Source organism: Procambarus clarkii, chromosome 59 (genome assembly GCF_040958095.1).
Source record: "Procambarus clarkii isolate CNS0578487 chromosome 59, FALCON_Pclarkii_2.0, whole genome shotgun sequence".
NCBI lineage: Eukaryota > Metazoa > Arthropoda > Malacostraca > Decapoda > Cambaridae > Procambarus > Procambarus clarkii.
In genome coordinates, this window is record NC_091208.1 from 24,566,434 (window position 1) to 24,593,557 (window position 27,124).

The following is a 27,124-nucleotide window of genomic DNA, read 5'->3' on the forward strand; positions in this document are numbered from 1 at the left end:
TATTGGAATACTGTTGCTTGCATTCAGTGTTGATACCTCTTTGGTGGTGTTCTGCACGTTGTCTTGGGAGTTCTTTCACCTCTACCCTGCTCAAACTCCTCGTGAGCTATCTTGGTCACTCGACCATGACTTCATCCTTCTGTCTTCTTCTTGGCTTATGACTTACCTTATGGCCTCTTATCTCTACTTCACTTAGTACCTGCCTTCTCTCGTGCTCCCTGGTAAGTACTTTCTTTTTCTTCTCCATGGTTAGTTAGCTTAAGGGTGCTACCTAGGAGCTTCTCCAGAAACACATCATTGAATGTAATGAAATGCCTCTTTCTGAACCGAGCCCCGGTGGCTCCCTAATGCCCTCCCTCTCTTCAGGCTTGTCATTTGGTGAATGTGGGGTTTATCTGCTCCAGAACTGACTTGAGAGCTGGTGGAGGGCTGGGATTTCAGGCCTCCATGGCAGCAGTTTGTTGGTACTAACAGTTTTGAGCTAGTTCCCAGTTATTCAATCATTTCAAATGAATTGTTCGGGGAGTTGTTTGACAGTTTTAAAAGCTACAGTTCCTACGAACCTTGCAGTTGCCTGTATTGCTTCGCTAATTTTCTGGATGCTTTCCCGGTGGAGTTGTGGAATGTCACTCACTCTCTGCACTTCTACGGTAGGGAAAGAGGGGGCCAGGTCCAGGCTGTGGTCCCCAATAGGCCAAACAGAACTCCCATAAATGATAGGGACCTAGTGGATAGGAGCAATCTCAGCAAGAGAGCTTCAGGGAATCCATGGAGCTCAATCCAAAAAGAGGCCTTTCATTATGCTGGGTTTATGCTTCTTCCCTAATTCCTCTCTTGCATGTGCTTGCCAAGGCAATTTTATTGTTTTCATCAATTCTTGTTTTTCAGTGCAAATAAGTGGTAATTGCTTCACTTTCATGATAACCAATTCAGCATGTAGAATAGTTATACACATGCTTTAAGTGTTCCTTCAAGAGTTTAACATGCTAAAGAATTTTACATTTCTGGAGAAAATTCTACATGTAACTGTCTGCTTAAGGATATTGAATATCCAAAGATAGCTCTGACAGATAAACACAGCCAATAAGAAGGTAGAATCTTGGCTTACATGTAACAATTGTAGTTAGTCCTTAAAGATATATACTGTAATATTCATTTCAGCTTAGCAAGTTAGAAATATTAATTTTTTTGTAGAGATGAAGCATCAAATGACCTCAAGCATCACAATGGGGTAAAGATCGAGTTGTGTTAATTACTAAGGTGCCACTTATACCTGTCTTTCTATTTCTGGTTCTTCCCTTATTGTCCAAGTTTTACTGTGGTACTACTTATTTGTTACTCATTCTCAGTGTAAGCAAGTTACAGCTGCTTCACTTATGTAAGTGTAAACAATCTCATGTCTTGAGACTCTACAGGTATAAATATTCCAGGAGGAATATTTATACGTGGCTTTCCCAAATGTGTGTAAATACACTATGATGCATATGCGCAGGAAAACATTATCCTAATCTTTATAATCAATGTTTTCATACAACGAGCTATTTGGATGCTGTCCTGCAGAGACCGAGAAGATTTACTACTGCATTATGTAACATTTAACATTAGTTATACAAAATAAATGCAATACTTGGTATGCATATTTTAGGTTGCATGCAAACGTGCTAAAGCTCCAAATTTTCTTAACAGAAAACCAGTCACAATTTTCAACTGTTCTATCTACAGGGTGATAAATGAAACAGATAGATTACTTGCAAAGTTTGACTAAAATCAGTGATGCCATCACTTAGTACATTTAAAAAAAGTGCAACACACGGTTGTACACTGGTTTTCACAGACTTTAAATATTTAAGCACCTTATCTAACCTACAAAAACTGCCATTAAGCAAATACAACTTAAAAATTATAGAACTCAAATGACTCAAGATTATATTATTCACATAGCAAGAGTCCAATGTTGCTTTGTATCAGGTGATTGAATGAAAGGCAAAACCTAGTAAAGCATGATGACTAAAACCACAAAGAACCATTCTAAAATGGGACGGTACACCCCCAATACAGCTGGCAGAACACGACGAAACTCTCAATATACAAAACATTTGCTCAGGATACTATTAAATTTCACTGAACCACATCCACTCGTGTAAAATATCTTGATGTTAAGAAACAGGTCATACACATGTATGTGTGTATATATTTACATGCTCTTAACACCACTTGCATATTTTTCACCAGTGTTGGTGATGCACATGGAGTGGCATCAACCAATTAAAAACCTATGTGAAAAAAGTAAAAACTACTAATTATTAATTAAATTAGGAACTGGACAGTACCCCCCGAGACTTAATCCCCCCTCAACCGAAATTTTGTCGAGTCTATTTTACATGAGAGGAAATTCTAAAGCTCGAGAAAACTCGGTATCAATTTTGGTTATGGGAGGGTAGGAAAAAGGTTTGGGGAAATATTGTAGTACGGGGATAGTACTAATGTCATGAGAGGGAGGAGTGTGATAGGGGTATAATGCCGTGAGAGGGAGTAGTATGATGGGGGGATAATGCCGTGAAAGGGAGTACAGTATTGTGATAGGGGGGATAATGCCGTGAAAGGGAGTACAGTATTGTGATAGGGGGGATAATGCCGTGAGAGGGAGTATTATGATAGGGAGATAATGCCGTGAAAGGAAGTATTGTGATAGGGAGATAATGACGTGAAAGGAAGTATTGTAATAGGGGGATAATGCCATAAGAGGGAGTAATTGTGATAGGGGATAATGCCGTGAAAGGGAGTATTGTGATAGGGGGATAATGCCGTAAGAGGAAGTAATTGTGATAGGGGATATTGTAATGGGAGGGAGTATTGTGGTATGGGGATAATGCTATAAGCGTCTATTGTGGTACAGGAATGATACCATGGGAGGGGGTATTGTGTGTATGAGGGGTATAGTCCCAGATACAATTAAATCATAAATAATGTTATGATTGGTAAAATATGAGTGGTATCAAATGCAGATAACTGTCATTATACATCTTATACCATGTTTCTGCACAACTTGACAAAATCTGTGCCATCATCATCATGCAAATTATAATATAACAGCAAAATAGCATTAACAAAAACAGATGATCAATAAAGTTCAAACATAAAATACAGTGAGATGATAGTGGATATTTTATCCATCAAGCTGTTGGACATGCAACTGCATCACACTCAAGTCAGACAGTGTTCTAATATTAAGTGTTTTCCTTCAGCAAAAGGGAAGGTAACTTTACCGTTCAAAATTTATCTCAATCTACACCAAAGGCTTTGTCGTCCACTACATATTTATATTACACCATTCTATAGTCCTGTGGTACACCAATAGATTTATTCAAATATTTGCAACATGGAGTAATCACAGTTCATGCTTGCCACAATCGATTAAGAAATGTTTGTGATACCAGGAAGCTTAACTCGGATATCCTGCATCTTTCTTAGTTAGCCAAAATGCTCGGGTTATGCCATCACCATAAATCTATACAACTATTATACAAAAATATGAATAGCAAGATTTTCTGTACATAGTCACACAGTTTAACTTTGTTTTATTCAGCAAAGTGCAGAATGTAGTTATCACCTCTTTGCAGATTGTAAGTGGTCTGTTAAAAGCAGTTACACAAGACTTTTCATTCTATGCTAATAATCTGATTTGTTAATATCAAGTTACAGACTGCATGACAATGGTTGGCTGAGGCAATAGCAAAGATTCCCTAACATATATACAAACTTCTGCCGACTCATTTACTCACACATACGCTAGGCCTACAAATATAAACAGGTGCATACAGTACATTCAAATGTAAATAAAAAGATCATACACAAAATGCATGCCAACACTCATGTTCACAAACAAATATAATCATACAAATATGCACTCATAACACAATTATATACCTAAACACACACATACACATGCACAAAATAGCATACATATAAATTGGACACATGTTATTTGACTGTGTTAGGGTGAAGAGATTACAATTACACTTAGACGACATGCATGACTGCTATGAACTTATAAAAGATAAAACTAACTCATTCCTGGGCCACATACTGTATATAGTTTGCATATGTTTATGAATTTATGTATGTGTATGAATATGTATGTACTGTATATATATATATATGCAAGTACCATAAACCATGTCCTCAAGCTGTCAATACAGAATGAAAGGGTGAATGAATAATCTGACACAATAAACAACGGTAGACAGCCAGCTATGGAGTGATTAGCGAACAAGTAGAAACTTGTGTATACGAGAGAGAGCATTTACGGGTTAGGTTGTGTACTATTGATGCACCTCAGCAAGATTCAGTCATCTGTACCATGCTACATACAGCACCATACTGGCCCAGCTACTACTGAACTCCTCAACATCAGGGAGCAAAAGGCCTTAAAAAACACTTCTGTGTAGTGCTCCACTTGTATGCTCAGTGGGTACAGCTCCGCTTGTATGCTCAGTGGGTACAGCTCCGCTTGTATGCTCAGCGAGTACAGCTCCGCTTGTATGCTCAGCGAGTACAGCTCCGCTTGTATGCTCAGCGAGTACAGCTCCGCTTGTATGCTCAGCGAGTACAGCTCCGCTTGTATGCTCAGCGAGTACAGCTCCGCTTGTATGCTCAGCGAGTACAGCTCCGCTTGTATGCTCAGCGAGTACAGCTCCGCTTGTAAGCACAGGAGTACAGCTCCGCTTGTAAGCACAGGAGTACAGCTCCGCTTGTAAGCACAGGAGTACAGCTCCGCTTGTAAGCACAGGAGTACAGCTCCACTTGTAAGCACAGGAGTACAGCTCCACTTGTAAGCACAGGAGTACAGCTCCACTTGTAAGCACAGGAGTACAGCTCCACTTGTAAGCACAGGAGTACAGCTCCACTTGTAAGCACAGGAGTACAGCTCCACTTGTAAGCACAGGAGTACAGCTCCACTTGTAAGCACAGGAGTACAGCTCCACTTGTAAGCACAGGAGTACAGCTCCGCTTGTAAGCACAGGAGTACAGCTCCGCTTGTAAGCACAGGAGTACAGCTCCACTTGTAAGCACAGGAGTACAGCTCCACTTGTAAGCACAGGAGTACAGCTCCACTTGTAAGCACAGGAGTACAGCTCCACTTGTAAGCACAGGAGTACAGCTCCGCTTGTAAGCACAGGAGTACAGCTCCGCTTGTAAGCACAGGAGTACAGCTCCGCTTGTAAGCACAGGAGTACAGCTCCACTTGTAAGCACAGGAGTACAGCTCCACTTGTAAGCACAGGAGTACAGCTCCACTTGTAAGCACAGGAGTACAGCTCCACTTGTAAGCACAGGAGTACAGCTCCACTTGTAAGCACAGGAGTACAGCTCCACTTGTAAGCACAGGAGTACAGCTCCACTTGTAAGCACAGGAGTACAGCTCCACTTGTAAGCACAGGAGTCCAGCTTCCATACAATTCTCTTATTTTTAACAATACTTTTATCAAGAAAATCAGTAGGAGCCGTGACGAGGATTGGAACCTTTGTTGTGGGTACACCCTAGCAAATATTTGTATCATACAGTATAATCCATCTAACCACCCAGCTGATGCCTCACTCATTCTAGTGACAATTACCACACTTTCTACTTGGCTTCTATCATTCTAATTATAATAATGAGCATTCTCTCTCTCTGTTCCCTACTTAGCCTCTTTCGTTATAAATGACAAACACTCTCTGCCTTTCTCATCTAATGTAATACTGTACCTTCTAATGATTAATATTAAAAGTATATATTTGTTATTGCCATTGAACTTTTGAGTCCTAATTTATGCTTAGGCCAATTTCCAGCAAAGGTTATATATGCTTTTGCATTCATTTGACATTGGACACACTCCTGCAAACATCCTCTGCTTGCTAAACACTAATTTGACATGACTGACTGCACACCCATGCAAAAATGTATTACATTTAATAATCTTGAATGATAATAACAATGAAATCACTAAACATCGATGTTGATTCATGAATTGTTTTTATCAACCCTATTAATTGCTCTATCAAAAATTGCAAGTAACCAATTTTTGTAATTTGTTTTAAAAATTTTGACTTTTAAAAGTAACCTGTAAAAATACAAATAAAAATTTCTGCCACTTTTTACACTGTATTTTGTTCTGACGGAAATGTTCCATTGCTGATAAAGACCAGGTAGTGCTAAGTGAAATGGAATGGAAAAAAAAAAAAAAAATAAAAATAAATTCTACAGTGCAAATGAAGGACACTCAAAGAAGATAGCCAACACCTTTACTTACTTTTTAGTATTTTTAGGCTTGCTTATCACCTTGATGCTTACATTCTGTGTGCAGATAATGATGGGAGCTGTCAGAGATCTTTGATTCACTGCTAATGACATTAATTTGACATACCTACGCTTTATTATGTTAGATGTTCATGTTGTTACGAGTATTTATGCCTGTACTTACTTCTTTATACTTTGAGGCTTGTTTTTCCTGATGATGGCATTCTGAGCACTGCTAACTATTGGATTATCTGGGAATTTAATAAGAAGCTTCTGCCCACAAAACTCGTAACCTTGTAACACCTCCATGGCACGACCAGCCGCAGCCTTGTCTGCATAATTTACAAAAGCGCAGTATTTTTCTTTCAGAAGACGGACACTAGTAACACGACCTTGTCTGGAAAGAAAGAGATATAATTAATAATTGAGATGGGGTGTGACGGGAAGTTAAGAAAAGGGAGCAGCAGTTGGGTCGGTTTGTGTGGGTGCAATTGCAAGATGAGAACTACAATCATGGTTTCCCCAATTTCCTAATAATCTATGCCAAAAACTGCTCTATTAAAAAAAAATCTTATATTTTTTGGTACCTTTATTTTCTTAGCTTGAATCTATGGCCTCTTGTTCTGAAAGTTGTAGATTTAACAAATTCCTCCTAAGCAGCACTGTCAATTCCGATCATGATACAGAGGAACCTCGGGTGACGAGCAGCCCCATCTACGAGCATTTCAGGTATCTAGTGAGCTACTTGCAGAAAATTTGTCTCAATTGACGAGAAAACCACTTGGTGAGTCCTCGTGTTCCCGATGGTTCTCGCAAATTCTCGGACGCCTCCAACAACAGTGTTGTTGTTTTATTGAGCAAAATAAGCATACCTCTGCATTTTTTTCTGTGGTTTTGTAACTACAATTTGTAACCCACGATGTTGCCAAAGAAGCTGTTTGCTAAAGATAGTGTTGTCAAGGGAAAGGTGGAGGGGGGGGGGGGAATGGATGAATGGATGGTGGAAGGGGAGTGGATGGTTGAGGGGGGAAATGGATGGATGGAGAGGGGAGTGGATGGATGGATGGAGGGTGGAGAGGGGGGACTGGATGGATGGATGGTGGAAGGGGAGTGGATGGATGGTGGAAGGGGAACTGGATGGATGGTGGAAGGGGAACTGGATGGATGGTGGAAGGGGAACTGGATGGATGGTGGAAGGGGAACTGGATGGATGGTGGAAGGGGAACTGGATGGATGGATGGATGATGGAAGGGGGGGACTGGATGTATGGTGGAAGGGGGGGACTGGATGGATGGATGGATGGTGGAAGGGGGGGACTGGATGAATGGATGGTGGAAGGGGGGGGAATGGATGGATGGTGGAAGGGGAACTGGATGGATAGTGGAAGGGGGACTGGATGGATGGTGGAGGGGGGATTGGAGGGATGGATGGTGGAGGGGGGACTGGAGGGATGGATGGATGATGGAAGGGGGACTGGATGGATGGTGGAAGGGGGACTGGATGGATGGTGGAGGGGGGTCTGGAGGGATGGATGGATGGTGGAGGGGGGACTGGAGGGATGGATGGATGGATGGTGGAAGGGGAACTGGATGGATGGTGGAAGGGGGACTGGATGGATGGTGGAGGGGGGACTGGAGAGATGGATGGATGGTGGAGGGGGGACTGGAGGGATGGATGGATGGTGGAGGGGACTTTTTTTTTTTAATTATTTTCTACCACAGACGTGGCCACACACTTACAATGCTAACCAGCATATATACATTTTCTTCTGTCCTCCATGGACAGGGTTAGAGAAGTGTTAGACATATAGTTCAAGGGTTTATTGAACACTCAACCACAGAAGGTGATTCGGTACTTTTAAAATGCTAAGCTAACCTACATACGTAAATACATAGATACACAGATTTACGTATGCCCTACATAAAGTGTGGAGGGGACTCGATGGATGGTGGAGGGGGGACTAGATGGATGGTGGAGGGGAGACTAGATGGATGGGAGGGGGGGACTAGATGGATGGTGGAGGGGGAACTGGATGGATGGATGGATAGAGGGGGGGGGACTGGATAGTTGGATGGATGGTGGAGGTGGACTGGATGGATGGTGGAGGTGGACTGGATAGATGGATGGATGTTAGAGAGATGGGTAGCAAAGTGGGTGGAGAGGCGGGCAGCAGTGTGTGCAGGCAGGCAGTAGTGAGATGGTTGACAGAGCTGGTCACCCTCCGCACTACCTCCATCCCGCACCTTCCACGTTACCTCCATCCCCCCATCCCGCATCCTCCCTGCTACCGCCATCCCCCCATCCCGCATCCTCCCTGCTACTTCCATCCCCCCAAATTCACAAGAGAGCCCAGCCTGCCTGACTCAAGAGGTGGATTCTCCTTCCACACCATAACCCCTCGCCTCCTCCTCCTCCCTCCATCGTCTCCCTCAAGCCAGCAACGATTCTTCATAAGATAAACTACAATTGAAAACAGTAAAACAAAACATTTATAATAATTACATGTATTATAATTACATTATAAAAATTCTCATTGATGTTTTTCGGGGGTGAAACGGATTAATTGTATTTAAATTATTTTAAATGGGGAAATTAGTTTCGCAAAACGAGCTCAGTGCCGGAACGAATTAAATTCGTTAACCGAGGTTCCTTTGTATTTTACAGGTGATCATATCGCCTCTACTCCTATTTACAGTACAAAATTAGCTTTTACATATTAATGCACTTAACCTCTACTCATAGCTCTTATATTTTAGGTCTGTTCCACCTGCCAAATGTCTTGCAGAGCCAAGGGAACGATGCATCATCGATGGTCTACTCTGTAGAAATGGGATGGAAGTAAGATAACCAGTCTGTGAGAATGTTGGACACACCCCACACATGAACTGCACAAAGAACTAAACACTGAGAATCCAGAAACCAAGCTAACTGAAGCATCCAACTCTAGAGCAATGGACCGAAGCGATCATCTCTGTTCAGGCAATGAACCACCGGAGTGCTATTGAAGGTGGAGCCCAAAGGATGCCAAATCCTCCTCATGCTATACAGCTGCAAATTCACACAGCATACTGTGCATCCTCAACCATGGGCAGCCTTTTCATGAAGCTCCAACCCAGTGCTGAGCCATCCATAAACACACTGAGTGATGGGGGTGGATGGAGCAATGAAACTGAACCCTGAAAAGCCTCAAGATGAAGTTGGCAAAGCAAGAGCTGATGAAGGGCAGGTGGGGCCTGAACCTGATAGGCATGGGAATGCCAAAGTAGGTGGAACCTGAGAAACCAGTATAATGCCCAGAGTCAGACTCTGCCCAGCAGAAAAACCCAGCCCAGCCAAGTTTGAACCTGGTAAAGAACTAACTAGAACTTCCTCCAGTTCATCAGCAACCTAAACACGGCGAGCTGGGAAGAGCCAGATCCCAGGCCAGCTGGCACACGTACTGACCTGAAGTCGACACCAGCCAGTTGTCATGGTATGCCAGGACAATAAACCTTAAGAGATGTATCCAGGCCATAATGACCCTGTGTGAACTTGGGCAAAAGTGGTCATGCAGAAGGTCAGACAAAGAATGATGCTGTTCATTCCTTGAAGGTTAAGTATGCACCATAGGTGAATCCTCGATCTTTATAGACATCCTCAATGTCTATAAAGCTTCGTTGACTTTCTGGATGCTTTTCCCAGTGGGGTGGTGAATTGTTACTCATTCCCCTGCACCTATGTGAAGATAATGCCATTTAAAGAATACACTTTTAATTACATGAACTTTAACGTGTTGCCACACTACGCTTTATATTTCTTAACCTAGTGCTTACATGCTCATACAGAACTCTCCACCAAGCCATCTCTCTTTCCGTACCTAGAACTCTTCACCAAGCCATATATCTTTCAGTACTAAGAACTGATATTGGCATGTAGACTGAAGTACTGTAGTACCGAACCCTTTTCAACTTTACCAAATGAGGCTAATTACCTAACAATTAGTATAAAAAACCAGCGTTGAATATAATGAAACGCTATTTTCTGGGTGAGACCCGGAGGCTCCCGGAGCTTATCCAGGCTGATATGCTAATGTCAGACTTTGGCATCAGTCATGTGTATGGAGTTCTATGGGCCTACCAGGGGCCATGAGTCAGAACCTGGCCCCCCTCAGAGAGGCATGGGGAGCAACGGCCTATAGAAACCCGTGTGGTTGGAAGCATTCTGTGTCTGCCATCGACCTGGTCAGCACCCAAAAAAGCAAGCGTCCCAAAACAAACCCCTATTCTGGTTAAAAATTGCTTCCAAAAGCCGAACAAGTGGATAGAACTCCCCAAAAACAAACTATCAAACAAGTATGACGTCACATGTCGCCACGCCGCTGTCTGCACAGCTTTCCCCTCCCCGGGAGGGGGAAGGGAGAGCCCCCAGATCCCCATGACAGCTATCCACCATCAGTTCTGAGGCTGGACATCAAAAACGCGAAAAAAAAAAAAAAACGCCGACCAGGGGAAGGGAGGGAGGGGTGCCGGGGAGCCTCCGGGTCTCATCTAGAAAATGGCGTTTCATTACATTCAACGCTGGTTTCCTGGGGAAAGCCCCTTTGGCTCCCTGGAGCTACTACCCACAGAGGAAAGTAGTGGGACTTACCCGGGAGGCAGTCGCTGCTCACTCCTGAACTCGAAGTCGATACAACTGGCTGGAACCGCCGACCCAAAGCAACACAGGCCAGACTAGGCCCAGGAATGTTCACGATATAACGAGCAGCCAGGATGCTGTTCAACAGCCAAAATCCCCGCGCCCGAAAGTCAGCCCAGGACATGTTGCCAAAGACGGCGGCAAGAGCAGCAAACTTGCAAACGTCATGGGCACGGGGATAGACCGCAGGTTGGCTAGCCTTAATAATCCTGCTGCCAACCTGGGAAACTCGCACCTGCGAACAGGGAAGAAGGGAAACCAGATCAACCCAAAGCACATTCCCGGACACAGAAGCCGTGGACCGCAACCGGACACAAAACACGATGCACCCCTGGCTTAATCAACCAAGCATCAACAACCCAAGGACCCCTCCAGAAAGCAGCAGTCTCATTAAATGAACAAATCCGCAAGGGCCATGACGAGGGTTCGAACCTATGTCCGAGAGGATCCCAGACGCTGCCATAATTGACTGAGCTACGACATGGTAAAAGAATCGCAACTGGGAAATCATTCCGATTTACCAACGGTTCCTGCAGTCTATCCGAGACACAAACCAGGGTTTTACGCAATTCCCCCATGCACCCGGTTGGCCGAGCGGACAGCACGCTGGACTTGTGATCCTGTGGTCCTGGGTTCGATCGAAGGCGCCGGCGAGAAACAATGGGCAGAGTTTCTTTCACCTATGCCCCTGTTACCTAGCAGTAAAATAGGTACCTGGGTGTTAGTCAGCTGTCACGGGCTGCTTCCTGGGGGTGGAGGCCTGGTCGAGGATTGGGCCACGGGGACACTAAAAAGCCCCGAAATCATCTCAAGATAACCCGAGCTATGTCAATAGAATGTTCTACCTCTTCATCCTTATTTCATTACACACAGAAATCATAACAGCATGATGTATCAAATGAACAAATCCACAAGGGCGAGGGTTCGAACCTTGTCATGGCCCTTGTGGTTTTGTTCATTTGATGCATCACGCTATTGTGATTTCTCCGGAGGAAGAAATGGGGAAACTCCGGAGGAAGAGACAAGGAAGCGGTCCGAGAGTCCCACACAAGACCCAGCCATGTCCGAACCTGGGAGGGAACCAGATGGGACTTCCTTCACTTCATCAAGAACCCGAACCCAGCAAACTGGGAAAGAACCAAGTCCCTGGCTAGCAGACAAGAGGACCGGCTGGGAGCCCAAACCAGCCAGTTGTCAAGGTAGGCCAACACCCGAACACCTATGAGATGCAGCCGCGCCACAACGACCTGCGTAAGGCATGTGAACACGCAAGGTGCCAGATTCAACCCAAAAAGAAGACAACGAAAGTGGTAACCCTGATGCCCTACAACAAAACCGAGCCAGTCCCTGAACCCCGGATAAATCGGGATGTGCCAATAAGCATCCCGTAAGTCCAGGGACACCATCCAAGAGCCCGGCTTCAATAGGAGCCGAACCTGGGACAGCGTAGTCATCCGGAAGGAGGGGCAATGAACCCAGGGGTTCAGACGGGACAAGTCCAGAGTGAACCTCAGGTCTGCACAGTCCCGTTTCGACACTGGGAACAGATAGGAGACCCATCTGAGGGACGTCGTCATTTCAACCACGCCCAAGTGAACCCACTCAAAGACGACTCGACGGAGCGCAGAAGAGGCCTGCCCTGCCAGCCCCGAACCCCCCAAAGGAGGAGGGGCGACCCAACACCACCTCAGGCCGAAAGAAACGCCCTGAAACGCCCACAAATCATGGGACCAGGCATGAGCGAACAGCGCAAGCCTCCCCCCATCGTCTCGTCAATGGGGCGAACCGTGAAAGGACCAGTGTCTCTTACAAGATTCAGAACCTCGCACAGAGCGAACACCGTGCCGACCAGACGAAGGCAGGTTCGAAGGCGGCACCGGACCCGAAACTGGCACCTGTGGCCGACCTCGATGTGAGGAACCCCGAGCCCTGGCACGACTCCTCTGGGAAGGTTCCCCCCCCCCCGGGGACCCCCAAGAGAACCAACAAGTCAGACATAGAGTGACAAGTAGCCGAAGCAGCCTGTATATACTGCGCCACAGCAGAATCCCTCAAAAAGCAGAGGACAAAATGGCAAAGACATCCTAAGAGCTAGGCCAGGCCAATTCCAAGGAGGCGGGAAGAACCGCCTGCCATCATGCGTGCCGGGAAGCATAAAACAGTGAAACCACATCCCGCAAGATCGGGGCAAAGAGCTTCAACAAGGCAGCCGACGAACGAGCCGCCGAGCCCAAGGCACCGGACCCAAGAACGGCCCCAAGCGTCCCCACATCCTCCTCAAGCCAGTTTGAAGACAGCTCCAGGAAAAGAAACGCAAGGCCAAAGCCAAGAGGCCCCCAGTGCGCGAGTCCTCAGCAACTTGCATAGCCGAAAGGTAGGGAATCTGCACATGGAGCGGCACGATGCCAACATCCCGGGAAAGGGCAGGGGGAAACAAGCACTCATTGAGGAACTCAAAGTCGCCTCCCAGGAAAACCTGAACCACCGTCGACGCCTCGCTCCACTCAAGCATGCGGGAACGACAGAAGGAATGCCAAGCCTCCAAGGCAAACACAGGACAGTCCGCCTGCCAGGACGACTCTGGAACTTCCTAACAGACCCAGAAAGGGAACGAAGTTCCAAACCTGAAAGACGACGGATCCATCACCGAGACATAATCCGAGTCACGCAGGAGGTAAGCCGCAAAGGTCAGACTCCAAAACCCTCACACGTTTCGGGGCCGGAAGCAGGGGAGGGGGGGGGGGGGGCAGAATGAACCACAACAGGGGAAGGACGAGGGGTGCAGACTGAACCGAGGTTGAAGTGACCCCCACCCCCAAGTCCGGGTCCCTATAAGCAAAATGGGGCAGTCCCGGGGTATCCGGGTGAGCAACCAACCGAGCACGTTGCAACAACCTAAAGCGCTCATGCAGCGCCTGCGCCGCCTGTACCCGTAGATCATCATTAGACTGGGTAAACTGAGCCACCAGCAAGCAACAGAACTCGCAGGACTCCGAGTCGAAAGTGTCACCGACCCAACAGGCAGCATGACTGAGGCATAAACCGTGAGGGTCACCTGAGACAAGGGGACTGAGCAACCCTCGAACACGCACGAAGCGAGGGGGGGGGGGGGTGGACTCCCTGGGTCATATCCATCGGACTCGCGCGTCCCCAAGGGGTTTCCCAGGGTCCCGAGACGGAACTCACGCTCAGGAAATCCCAGGCAGGTTACTGCTAACCGGCACTCAAAAACTACCAAACAACTTTCTAAAGCTCAACCTCCGGGATGTGTACACTCACGGGAACCTAGCAGAGGTCACCACCAGAAGAACACCATATTAGGCTGGGCACCAAGGGGCAAGCAAGGCAGACTCCCCCCACAAGGCACAAACAAAAACAAAAAGGAAACCCTGCAAGAGGACAATGTACCCCAAGGAACAGAGCCGGCCGCTATGAATGGTGAAAACAGGCTGTGCAGCACCCTGCGCCCCCTTACCAGTGCAAACTGCCTTTTACCCTAAGGTAAGCAAGGGAGACAAAACACCCTTTTTCGTTTTGAATTTTCTTATATTTCTTCGGCACAGATGCCGAAGAAATATAAGAAAATTCACTTTCGCAAATAGAGTGGTAGACGGTTGGAACAAGTTAGGTGAGGTGGTGGTGGAGGCCAAGACCGTCAGTAGTTTCAAAGCGTTATATGACAGAGTGCTGGGAAGACGGGACACCATGAGCGTAGCTCTCATCCTGCAACTACACTTAGGTAATTACACTTAGGTAATTACCCAAGCACCCAAAGGGCGGCCGAAAAACCGAGCTGTTAAACAGCGCAGCAGAGGCAGGACCCAAGGAACTTGTGAAAGGTAACCCCAAGCCCCAAGGGCAGTACTTACAGGGTACCTAGGGAAAGGAACCCTAGGCGCATGCAGCCTGAGTACTGAAGAGTAACTCCTGGCTCTCGAACCCCTGGAAGACAGCCACCACACTCTAAGCACAGTGCTGAACAACACCGGAGCCAGAGCACACAACCTCTGCCTCTAGCATCAGCCTTAGAACTGATGGTGGATAGCCAGTGCAAGGGTCTGGGGCTCCCCCTTCCCCCTCTCAGGGAGGGGGGAGCTGCGCAGACAGCGGTGCAGCAACGTGCGACATCATGCTCGTTTCTTTTTGGGGAGTTCTGTCCACTTGTTTGGCTTTTGGTAGCAATTTTCACCAGAATAGGGGTTTGTTTTGGGACACTTACCTTTCTGGGTGCCTGACCCAGTCGATGGCAGACATAGAATGCTTTCAACCATACGGGGGTTTCTATAGGCCATTGCTCCCCTTGCCTCTCTGAACCTGGACCACGAGCCAGGTTTTGGCTCGTGGTCCCCGGTAGGCCATAGAACTCCATACACATGACTGATGCCAAAGTCTGACATTAGCACATCAGCCTGGATAAGCTCCAGGAAGCCAAAGGGGCTCCCCCCTCAGAAAACACACCAAATCAAAATATATATACATATATCTCTGAATACAAATATTTAATATTTTAATTCATTTTCCCCAATATCAGGACAGATATTTGTTAACTAAAAGTATGTAAATTGGATACCATTCAGCAATTTTAATATTAAAGTTATATATGTGAACTAGTAATTTCTTACATTGTGGTAAAAATTTAATCACAGTACAGTATTGACTTTTTCCTAACAGGCACAGTACTGTATACATTCTTATTCTCAGTTCAATAACATTCCAATTTCATTCCAAGATACGAATACTGTACAATATCTTTAAAATTTGAGATATTAGGGAAAGCTATAATGAAGGATATTTTAACTCTTGAACACTGACCTCTTTTATTAAAAATTAATAGCTTGCAATACTGCACCTATTAATATCTGACCTCTTCTAAAGATGAAAAAAGAACACTTCACTACATCATTGGTAATTAAACTTACTTTGAAAACAACTGGCTAAGCAAATTTTCCGTAACTTCTGGTAAAACATTGCCGACCCATAACGATGTCAATCCTTCAGGATTTCTTGGACTGAAAAAGATACACAACGTATTAATATAAAAAAACAAATGTTGAATGTAATGAAATGCTTATTTTTTGGGGAGCTTCGGTGCCTCCTAACTAGCCACACTGAGATAGCTCCATAATTACTAGGCGAGTACAATTAGGTAATTTGCACACAAGTCATATCAGCCCTAAGAGTCCATTAATAGCCTACCAGAGACCAGAGGCCAAAACCTGACACAGAAGTGCAGGCAGCACGAGACTTAAGACATCCCCTCACTGAAGAAACAAACTCCCAGAAAAGAACTGAAGCAAAACTGATAACTGAAAGATTCAAAAGAAAGTAAACAAAGCAGCAAATGACTTTGCAAATGATCCACCCAGATGTCAGGTCATTTTCCCTCCATATTAACAGCCGATCATTACCAGGTGGCAACACCACAGAAGCTGCCGGCTCCTATCATCATCAATCCTCAGTTACAAGCTGAACAATTTAGCAGTCCCCGTGGCGCAGTGGTAAAACACTCGCCTGGAGCTTTGCGAACGCATTGGCCTGCATTCGTATCCTGGTCGGGGAGGATTTACTGGGTGCCAATCCTTAGCTGTAGCCTTTTTCACCCAGCAGTGAATGGGTACCTGGTTGTTAAACAATTAATGGGTCATATTCAGGGGAAAATTAGGATTAACGACTAGCTCAAAATGTTATGCGTGTTAGTGGCTGTACAAGAATGTAAGAACTCTTGTACATAATAATAAATAAAAAAGGCAAATAAAAAAACCCAGCATTGAATGTAATGAAACGCCATTTTCTAGGCGAGCTCCGGAGGCTATCGGACCGATATTAGCTATATTAGTTTGGGACTTCAGTCATATGGAGTTCTTATGCCTACCGGGAACCATGAGCCAGAACCTGGTTCCTTCAGGGAGGCGAAGGAAGAAATGGCCTATGGAAATTCCAATATGAGAGTACAGTATATTCATATCTGACATCAATCAGGGTTAAGCACCCAGAAAAGTTGGTGCCCCAAAACAGACCCCAAATGGAAGAAAATTTCATTCCAAGAACTCCCCCCCAAAGAAAAACTAGGCAACAAGCAAATCGTCATCAACCCGACTCTCCCTGGGAAGGCCCCCCCACCCCCAAACATCATTTCCGGAGCAGCAGAAAATGTCCCGGGTTCAGACACTGAGCAAGCAGCTCCTGAAACCAAAGCTGGGCCAGCCACCATAGGGCCAGAAGAAGAACCCTTCTTCTGGGAAGAAACCTTCCCAGAGCCTCCAGGCTCTGGCTCAGCAGCAACGGCCTCCTGCTGAGCCAGAGCCTGGAGCAACAGCTGGACTGGGAGGGTAGAGGTACTCGACCAGTCTTGCTGAAAAGCGTCGACTGCAATGGCTTTGCAGTCGGGGAAGGATGCCAACATATACAGGGGTACCTCGGTTTAAGAATTTAATCCGTTCCTGGAGACGGTTCGTAACCCGAAAATTCGTAAACCGAAGCAAATTTCCCCATAAGAAATAATGGGAAATGAATTAATCCGTTCCCGACTCCCCAAAAACTTCTCTTCAAAAGTAAATTTTATACTAATTCACCCAAATCTTCACTACAAAAGTATGTTTAAGTTATTACTTACCCTTGCTGATGATTCCTGTTAGCATATGGAAGATGGTGAGGAGGAGGGTGGAGGAGAGATGTTACTGTTTGGAAGGGAAGTCCTGTTCCTATAACATCAGGCAGTGAAGATTTCTCTGGAGTTCACTCTGGCACGTTTTGCCTGCATGCCACTAGGTCCTGGTTGTGGCTCACTGCTCGATTTTCTCACTTTTCTCATAAGGAAACGTTCCATTGAAGATTGTTTTTCCCTTCTTTGCAACACTTGTCTGTAGTGAGGCATCACATTGTCATTAAAAAGATCAATGCAACGGCCTACTACAACTTTATCTGGGTGATTCTTTTCAGCAAAACTTTACAGTCCTTCCCATACTGCACACATTTTCTTAATTAATGAGGAAGGGGACATTCTCTACTGCCTCCTCTTCCTCCCCTGAAGATTTGTTGTACTGTACTGCCTAGCTAGTTCAACAACACGAGTACCATTTTCATGGTTACAAATGATCTCTTGTTTTTCCTCTATGGTCATTCTCACGGGGAGCCGGTCGGCCGAGCGGACAGCACGCTGGATTTGTGATCCTGTGGTCCTGGGTTCGATCCCAGGCGCCGGCGAGAAACAATGGGCAGAGTTTCTTTCACCCTATGTCCCTGTTACCTAGCAGTAAAATAGGTACCTGGGTGTTAGTCAGCTGTCACGGGCTGCTTCCTGGGGGTGGAGGCCTGGTCGAGGACCGGGCCGCGGGAACACTAAAAACCCCCGAAATCATCTCAAGATAACCTCACGTGTGATTTCTTGCCTTGAACCTTACCACTGACTTTCTTGGGAACCATGGCATGATATATAACAACTTTAACCCTTAAACTGCGCATGGCGTATATAAACGCCCTGAGTAACATGTCCCATGGTGCGCATGGCGTATATATATGCCATAGGGTGCCAGGCCTGATTCAAATGGCCCGCGGCTACACGGGGTTCACAGTAGCTTCCTCAGGGCTCTTGTAAACAGATGCCATTTTAAAAAAATATTCAATATTCGTGGGCAATATTCTCAGGTGTGAGAGGCACAGTACTGTTGGAGCAACCAAGGCCGGCGCACGCAGCATGAGCGAACAGCATTGATGTTCAGCTTGTGACCACAGCATCGCCGAAAAATGTCAAAATAAATATATAATTGTTATTATTTAGCGATGACAATATTACAGATGACCAATGACTGTGATATAAATAACCAGGGTTGTGATAATAGCAGGATTGTTGTAATAATTAGCGCTGTGGGAGGAGTGATGCTGAGAGACGGAGGGAGACAGCATCGTTTACTGACTGTGTGGCCACCTGTTATTGTTTGCACTCACCATACCAGGTCAGTGGTTCTCTATGGTTAACACAAATGTAGATACTTATATATAATGTGTGTATTAGTGTAATAACAGCAAAAGGATTATGCTGGGAGGAGCCATATGGGTGACGGAGGTGACGTCTGCACGATTTGTCTAGCTGTTTAGAGGGTGGCCACTATGCTCTTTGGGCACTCTACAAGCTTAGGTGTACAGTTACGGTGCATAAAACATGTAGATATTTATATATAATATGTGTATATAGGGTAATAACACTGCAAAAGGTATTGTTGGGGGAGAAAGTTTAGTGTGTGTGACCTTGAAAGAGTGAGGGAGCCGCCAGCCGCCATCTGTGTATAGCGACGACTCTTAGTGCCTGAACTAACTATATCAGCTTAGCTGTACAGTTGTGGTGAACAAAATATATACATACTTATATATAACGTCTGTATATAGTGTAATAACACCACAAATGGTATTGTTGGGGGAGAAAGTTTAGTGCGTGTGTTGAGGGAGTGGCAGCGAGTGGCTGGCTGGTGTGTTGCGGTAACTCCTCGTTGCTTTTCGACTCTCAGTACCAACTTAGTGGTTCGTTATGGTGACCAAAACATGCCAATACTTATATATAACCTGTGTATAGAGTGTAATAGCAGCAAAACTATTTGTTTATAGTTTTATAAACATAATAATTGAATCACTAATATGCACATCATACTTTTGAGTATAGCGATTATTAACCACTTTTATTATATAAATATATTACAATACACACTATTGAATAATATTACTGCAAAAAAACTAAGAAAAAATCAATCGGAGACATTGAAACAATTAGGTAATAATATCTTTGTGGCAACTCCCATCTGTCAACGCGGGTGACGTTGACCGGGTCTGACGACCGCTCTGTCAACGCCCACTTTTTGCCAGACTTCCTCGGTCAATTGCGCCCAAAATATGTCACCTACGATTTTTTTTTTATTTTTTTCCGTGCTCAGGGGACACAAATTAACATGTTTAGAAGACGAAAAAAAAATTTTTAATTTTTTTTTTCTTGCGCACAGGGGTGTAAATGTCCCAAGGACCCCTGAGCAGTGTAAGGGTTAATGCTCAAATGGCCAGAAATCCGACAAAAAACTGTAAATTCTTGTGAAGAATTCAGCTGGGATAGTCACTGGGTGCGAGGCACTGGTAAACTGAGGCATGATCGCCATGCCACCACGCGCTAGGTCAGCCATACGCGTATGAACAAACTCGTATCTCGAATCAAATTTTCCGAACAAATTGAGCTCGTAACCCGAGGTACTGGGAGATGCCTCGACCACGCTGACATGAAGAGGTCCACATCCAGCAAAGTCAACGGAGGAAGTTGGCGTTGACCATCTGTTCCATGGACAGAGGAATGAACACGGAGAGCTAAACCCCGAGAACTCAGCATAAGAGCCACTCGAAGCGACCATCCCCAAAGAGCCAAGAACCGAAGAGATCCCCGTGGCTCGGGCAATGAACCACCGGGGCAGTCCGAATGGAGCCGGATCATAGAGCCTCAAGCAAGCCGAATCTGCCACAAACTCCTGCACTGTGCTGTGAGCCCGACGAAGCCCACCACCCCTGGCGAGCTTGGTGAGCACTGGTCACAAAGCCCCAGCCGAGAGAAGAGGCGTCCGTAAAATTTTCCGAGTGTTCCGGAAGGTGCCAAGGCACCGAACCCCGAAAAACCTGAAGAGGAGCTCAGAGACGCAGCAACCGATGCAAAGTCCCCGGAAGACGAACCCAGCAAAAACGAGAGCGGCGGACAGGACGGCCCCGAAGGAACAAGAACAAATGCCGAAGCTGAAGCCAAACCCGACCCAGCGGGTAGACCAGCACAACGAAGTTCAAACTTCCGGACAGCTGCTTGAGCAACTGCCGAGTGACCAGGGACCCTCTTAGGAACAGCCGAAGTCGGGACTGCAGCCGGAGCAACCGGAAAACCGGAACCAACCCAGAGTCGAAACCGTGTGACACCCGAGACATGCGCCAAGGGCCTCCCAAACCCCCCAAAAGAATCCAAGAGGAAAACCCCACCAAAAAGATGAATCTTAGGAACCCCAGGGCACCCGAAAACTAACCCAGGGAGAAACCCTACCACATTTGCTGGCAGAAAATGCACTATGGAAATGTAAAGCATCAACAGGTGTCAAAAAAAAAAAAGAATACAAGAATGAAGTGCAAAGCACGATCTGATAAAAAGCCCAATTGCTAAATCAGGCAGAAAACGGACAGGAAACCGAGGGCCGAAGGCTTGGTAGCTGGAAGAACATACAGGACATGGGCACTGGGCCCAAAATCAGTTCCCCAAAGAAAATTACCCCTGAACCACAGTCAAGAAACACAAGACCGTGAGACAAGATCATCACCCAAAAGTTCCCAGGGGAACAGACAGGGGAGGATGCCATGAAGAAAGAACAAGGCAAAGTCGAGCAGCAGCTGCAGTGTAACCAAGAACAGACCCAAGAATACAGAGCAAAAGTGGCACCCCGAGGAATGGACTGGAAAGCAAACAACACGTACAAAAGGTTGGGGGGGGGGGGGGGGTGTGTGTGTGTGTGTGTGTGAAAAGAACCCCAAAATCCTAAACCTCCAAAGGAAGAGAAAAAGAATGGCATATGTGCCAATGCAGACAAGACAGAGTAGGAAAAAGGGACAACTCAAGATGAACAGAACCCCACAAAGGGACACCAGGGGCAACTGAGCACCAACAGCAGCCCCAGAACCAAAAGAGAACACACCCTGGAACAAAGAGAGGAAGAGGAGGAAAGAAAGGGAATGCAAGAGGCAGAGCTGAGGTGAATGTCACAAACGGGCCTTCTGGGCCCAGAAGGCCCAAAGACCCAAGCTGGGGAAAACAGGCTCCCCCCAAAGCTGCGGGAACCCCCAACAGAGACCCCGGGACAGAGCTGGCATCCATGCCCTACACCCTTGTAGAAAAGGCAGAGCCCAAGGGAAGGCAGCAAAGAAGGGGAAGGGGGTCTGCTGGGAAGACCCAAAAGCCTCTGCAGAAGGATCAGGCTCAAAGGCCTTCATCCCCCGCATCAAATGGGGCAGCCCCCAGGGCTGCCCGAGTCTCATTCCCAACTAAACCCTGCCCCGACTTTGAAACCCCTCAGACGTTTGGGAGCCAGCAGCAAGGGGGAAGGGGGGGATTGGAAGAAGCAGGACATACCATGCCAACCAGGAAGGACTTGAGGGCACAGACAGAACCAAGGTTGAAGCGACCAATGCCTCCAGGTTCTCAAAACCAAAACGGGGCATTCGAGCAGGCGACCAACCTAGTGCATTGCAACAATAAAAACCCACTATGCAATGCGACAGATGTTTGACTCCTAAGATCTCCTTTAGAAGAAAGAGTAAATTGGAGAGCGAGTAGGGAACAAGTCTCGCACAACTTCGGGTCAAAGGTGTTAATGACCAAACAAGCAGCATGACGGAGGAATAACAGATGATCGTCACCCTGAGACAAGGGCAACGAGCAACCTTCAAACTCGCAAGACAGATCCATAGTCATCCGAGCCCTGAAGGGGGTTTCCAGGGCCCGCAGGGGGAGGTGTCCCTATGGGAAGCCCAGTCACTGGTGCTGCAAAGCTGACTGAATCCCATCTATTTACCGGGCAAACTGACCCCTGTGAAGGGAGCAACCTCATGGGCCGAGTGGAGGACCACCAAACTTGACCTAGGCATACCTAATGGAAAGTCAGGCATCCCTCCACTAGGCAGGAAAAAAAAAAAAAAAAGCTGAAAAGAATGAAAAGAAACCCCGAAATTGCACCACAACAACTGGATGCCAGAGATAGAGATGGCCGCCGCTTGTATACGAGCTGTGCAGCACCGTCAACCCCAACCTGCTACAAATACTACCTACCCAGGGCCAAACGAAAGCACCAAGACCCCCGCTGTCCCCAAGGGCAAGGCATGCCAAGTGATAGAAACCCCTACGGAAGTTAGAACTCAAAAGTCCCAGGGAAGATAACCCTGAGACCCAAGGGAAGTACTTACTGGGCACATAGGGAAGATAATTCTCAGCACATGCAGCCTGAAGTACTGGTATTCCTGGCCAATGCTCCAACACACAGCAGGCACAACCACAGGGGTAAAATCCCGACAGGAAATCGAGACCAGAGTAGACGTCAGCCCCAGCCGGCTCCAGTCGACGAACCGATGGCCCAACGGCTGGCTCAGTGGGGCGAGGCGCCGTGCAAACGAGCAGAGCATTGGGTTAATGACGATTTGCTCGTTACCTTGTTTTTCTTGGGGGAAGTTCTTGAGCTCTGTTTGGTCTTGGATTGCAATTTTCAACCAGCTGGGGTCTGTTTTGGGGCACCTACCTTTCTGGGTGCCTAACCACACTTGATGGCAGACATGAATATACTCTCAAAGAGTGAAGTTTTCATAGGCCATTGCTCCCTTTGCCTGTCTGAGGGAACCAGATTCTGGCTCGTGGTTCCCGGTAGGCATAAGATCTCCATATGACTGAAGCCCCAGACTAATGTAGCTAGTATCAGTCCGATAGCTCCAGGGAGCCAACGGGCTGCCCACAGAAAAGAAAATGAACCAACACACCTGGTAGTGAGGGGAGGGTCCATGTAGCCACTGAGGCCCTACCAGAAAGACATTTCATTACATTCAATGCTGACATTGAAATAATTAGGTAATTCTCTTTATGGCCACTCCTGCCTGACAGCTGGGGCTGAGCAGACCACCTCGGGCACACGCTGAGTCAGCGCCTCTTTTTTACCAGACTTCCCCGCTCTATATCAGGCAAAATATGCCACACGATTTTTTTTATTAATTTTTCCGTGATCAGGGAACAAATTAACAGGTTTAGAAGACTTTTTTTTTTTTTTTTTTTTTTTGTTATGCACCTGTGGGTGACAATGGCCAAATAGCCCTTAGCAGCACAAGGGTTAATGACACTGGACTGCACGAGACATACGAGCCCAGGAACAGGGAACCCGGGAAACTGGATCCACCCAAATAGCATCTACTGTTACATAACCCTTGGCCTGCAGGTAGCGGCATAAGGCCGCCACCGGGCATAGCACTTTATGCACTCTCGGCCTAACCAACCAAGCATCCACCACTACTGGACCCCTTCAGAAGCCTGCCGTTTCATTCTTTCCCAGAAAAGAGGGAGACGGCTGCAACTGAACAAAACGACCAAATGGACCACAGGAACAAAACCTCTATGCTCTCCTCCGGTGCCAAAGCACCACAATGTTCCTGAGGCCAAGGCCAACAAGAACAAGGCCCTCTGAAAACAATCACCAACCGAAGAGGCCACCACAAAATGAGAAGAAAGAAAAGAAAGAACCTGGCCCAAAGACAAGGACGGCTCAGGCAATGCATGAGCAAGCCGGAGGTGAAAAAACGCACATGAAAACTTGTGGAACGGAGCAGGAGTAACATCCACCCCGAACGCAAGCTGAAGCAGCTCCACTAATGCTGCATGATACAATTCGACAGTATTCGGCATGAGATGCCTATCCAGAAAAAGCCACGATAGAAAGGACAAAACAATCTAGTCCAAGATCGACGAAAAGCCTCGAAGAGAAAGGAACTGACAGAAAGATCGCCAAGAAACTTCATACCGTCTCCTGGAAGAAGACTTCAGGTGGGACACCGTCAATGAAGTCACCTGATTACCATAGATATGGAAATACACTCACACCAGAATGACCAGACGCGAAGTGCGGAGCAGCAGAGCAAATCAGCAAGGTACCTCACTGGCCCGAACTGCTGGTATAGGTGGAGCTATGGAAAGACGCCCAGGTTCGGACACAGAGCAAGCAGCATCTAAAACCAAGGCTGGGCTGGGCACCATGGAGCCAGGAGAACCACCCTCCCCAGATAGGATTCTAAGTGAGCCAGAACCTGGAGCAACAGCTGTACCAGGGAGGAACCAAGTACAGGAATCCCCACCTCGACCAGTCCTACTGAAAAGCATCTTCCGTGACGGCTTCTTTGTGGGGGAACGGCGCCACGTACAACAGGAAACGCCAATACCATGCCGACATCAAGAGGTCCATCTCCAGGTGCCCATATGTCCAGCAAAGCCAAAAGGAAGGATGCAGCGTCGACCGTCCACCCCATGGAAAGAGGAACGAAAAATGACAAGCCATTCTCAAGAACGTTGGACATGCCTCGAAAGTGAAGAGCGCAGAGTTTAACCTCGAGAACTCAGCAGAAGAGCTACCAAAAGTGACGAGCTCCAAAGAGCCAAGGACCAAAAATAACCCCCCCCCACAATTGAGACAATAAACCATAGGGAAGCAGTCCAAATGGAGCCAGATCAAAGCACCGGATCACAAAACTCCAACTGAGAGACGAGGCATTCGTGAACACATCGAGCGAGGGACGGGGAAGGTGCCATGTCACTGAACCCCAAAAAATCCAAAGAGGAAGTCGGTGATGCAGCAACCAACGTAAGGGCACTGGGGTGCCAACCCAACGGTCTTGAATGCAGCGAAAGAGGCGGCTCCGAAGATACTGGAACAGCTTCCGAGGCCAAATCTTGCCCAATGGATAAACTAGAAGAGTAAAATTAAGGTTCCCCTGAAGGTATGTCAAACAGGGGTTCTTCTTCACCAGGGGCTCAAACGGAGCATGCCCTCCTCTCACGATTTCTTCAGCTCAAGTGAGCTCAAGCTCTTCTTCCCCACACAGCTACTTGAGCAACTGGTGAGTGACCACTTCACAAACGGCTGAAGGCAGGACAGCAGAATGAGCAGAGATGCAGGAGGGAGAGACAGATGCAGTCCTAGAATCCCAAACGAGGCCCAGTCAAGTCCGAACCTGGGACGAAATCAACTGGGACTTTGCCAGTTCAACAGGAACCTGAACCTGGTAAACTGGGAAAGAACCAGATCCTGGCTAGCAGAGAAGCTGAGGGAGTGGGTTGGTGTGGGCTGGGAGCCCACACCAACTAGTCGTCGAGGCAGGCTGCCAGCCAGGAAGACACCGGAACCTTGAAACACACCCGAGTAGTGTAAGAGAAACCGAACTCAAACAAAACTTGGGGGGGGGGGTTATGCTAATGAGTGGGAATACTAGTTGAGGACAGGGCTTGATAGTTTCTTTTTCTTTTGGCAAGAGTTTCTTTGCTTTTTTTTGGCTGTGGGCAACAATTTACTGATTAGTTGTTTGTTTTGGTTTGCCTGTTTTTGGGTATCCTCCCGGTCGATGGCAGAATATGACATACAGTATTTTAAATGTAAAGTGCTCATACACCAATGCTCCCTGCGCCTCTCAGAGACCAGATTTTGACTTGTGGTTCCTGATAAGCTTAAGAACTCCTGTGACTAATGGCCCCAAACTAATATAGCACCTATCAGTTCACCCCAGAAATGCCTGTAATATATTATGTACATCGCTAAATTTAACCACAACCACTGCTATTATTATCAGATTTCTGTCACAAAATCAAGACTATGAATCCTTTTCCATAAGTATATTTTCTAAAGGAATATGGTCACATTTTATGATGTACAGATGCATGAAACCATTGCTGTGTCTGCCTCCAGCTGCCTTCATTGCCTCTGTCTGCATCAAGCTGTGACCATCACAATCAGCATTGTGTTTACTGGTATATGAACCTTGTACATTGTCTATCACAATCAGGTTCTTCTATGACACTATCACCACAAAATGGTCTCGGTTATTTACTTATGTCATCCACATTAAGTGATGCTGTTGGTATAAGCTCTTGCTGTGACCTGCGGCAGCTTGTACTGTCCATAATAACCTCCTCAATAATGAGGTGATGATTATGGACAGGTGATAACCCCTCCTACTTAGGAGGGGTTATCTTCTTGAGGTTGTCTCGAGATGATTTCAGGGCATAGCGTCCCCGTCACCCAGTCCTCAACTAGGCTTCCTTTTTGTTACACACCTCCAGGAAGCAGCCCGTAGCAGCTGTCTTACTTCCAGGTTACTATTTACTGCTTTATTGAACAGGGGCATCAGGGTGAAAGAAACTACCCATTTGTTTCCGCCTCCACCGAGGATCGAACCCGGAACCTGAGGACTACGAATCGGAAGCGCTGTCCACTCGGCTGTGGACAGCGCAGGATAATTGTGAGGTGTCCACAATTTTTTTCCAAGATGGCATCTGTTTACTAAAGGCCAGAGGAAGCAAATGTGAGCCCTATGTATGTGCACGGCAGAAGCTTTGAATCATTCGCTTTCATTTCAAAACAAACTAGTTTTCTAG

General features: G+C 46.6%; 1 protein-coding gene across 9 annotated transcripts in view; it reads right to left on the minus strand.

The window, feature by feature from the left end:
* The window catches only part of LOC123768226 (uncharacterized), a 144,255-nt gene that overhangs the window by 36,334 nt on the left and 80,797 nt on the right, over nt 1-27,124 (minus strand). For 7 of the 9 annotated variants that reach the window (XM_045758680.2, XM_045758677.2, XM_069307047.1 and 4 more), the window contains 2 exons: nt 15,873-15,962; nt 6,464-6,676 (listed from right to left, as the gene is read on the minus strand). In XM_045758680.2, the coding sequence (XP_045614636.2) occupies nt 6,464-6,676; nt 15,873-15,962 (303 nt within the window). Of the gene's footprint in view, nt 1-1,744; nt 6,337-6,463; nt 6,677-15,872; nt 15,963-27,124 lie in introns of those variants that run through there. The other 2 variants (XM_069307048.1, XM_069307049.1) reach the window with 2 other exon arrangements.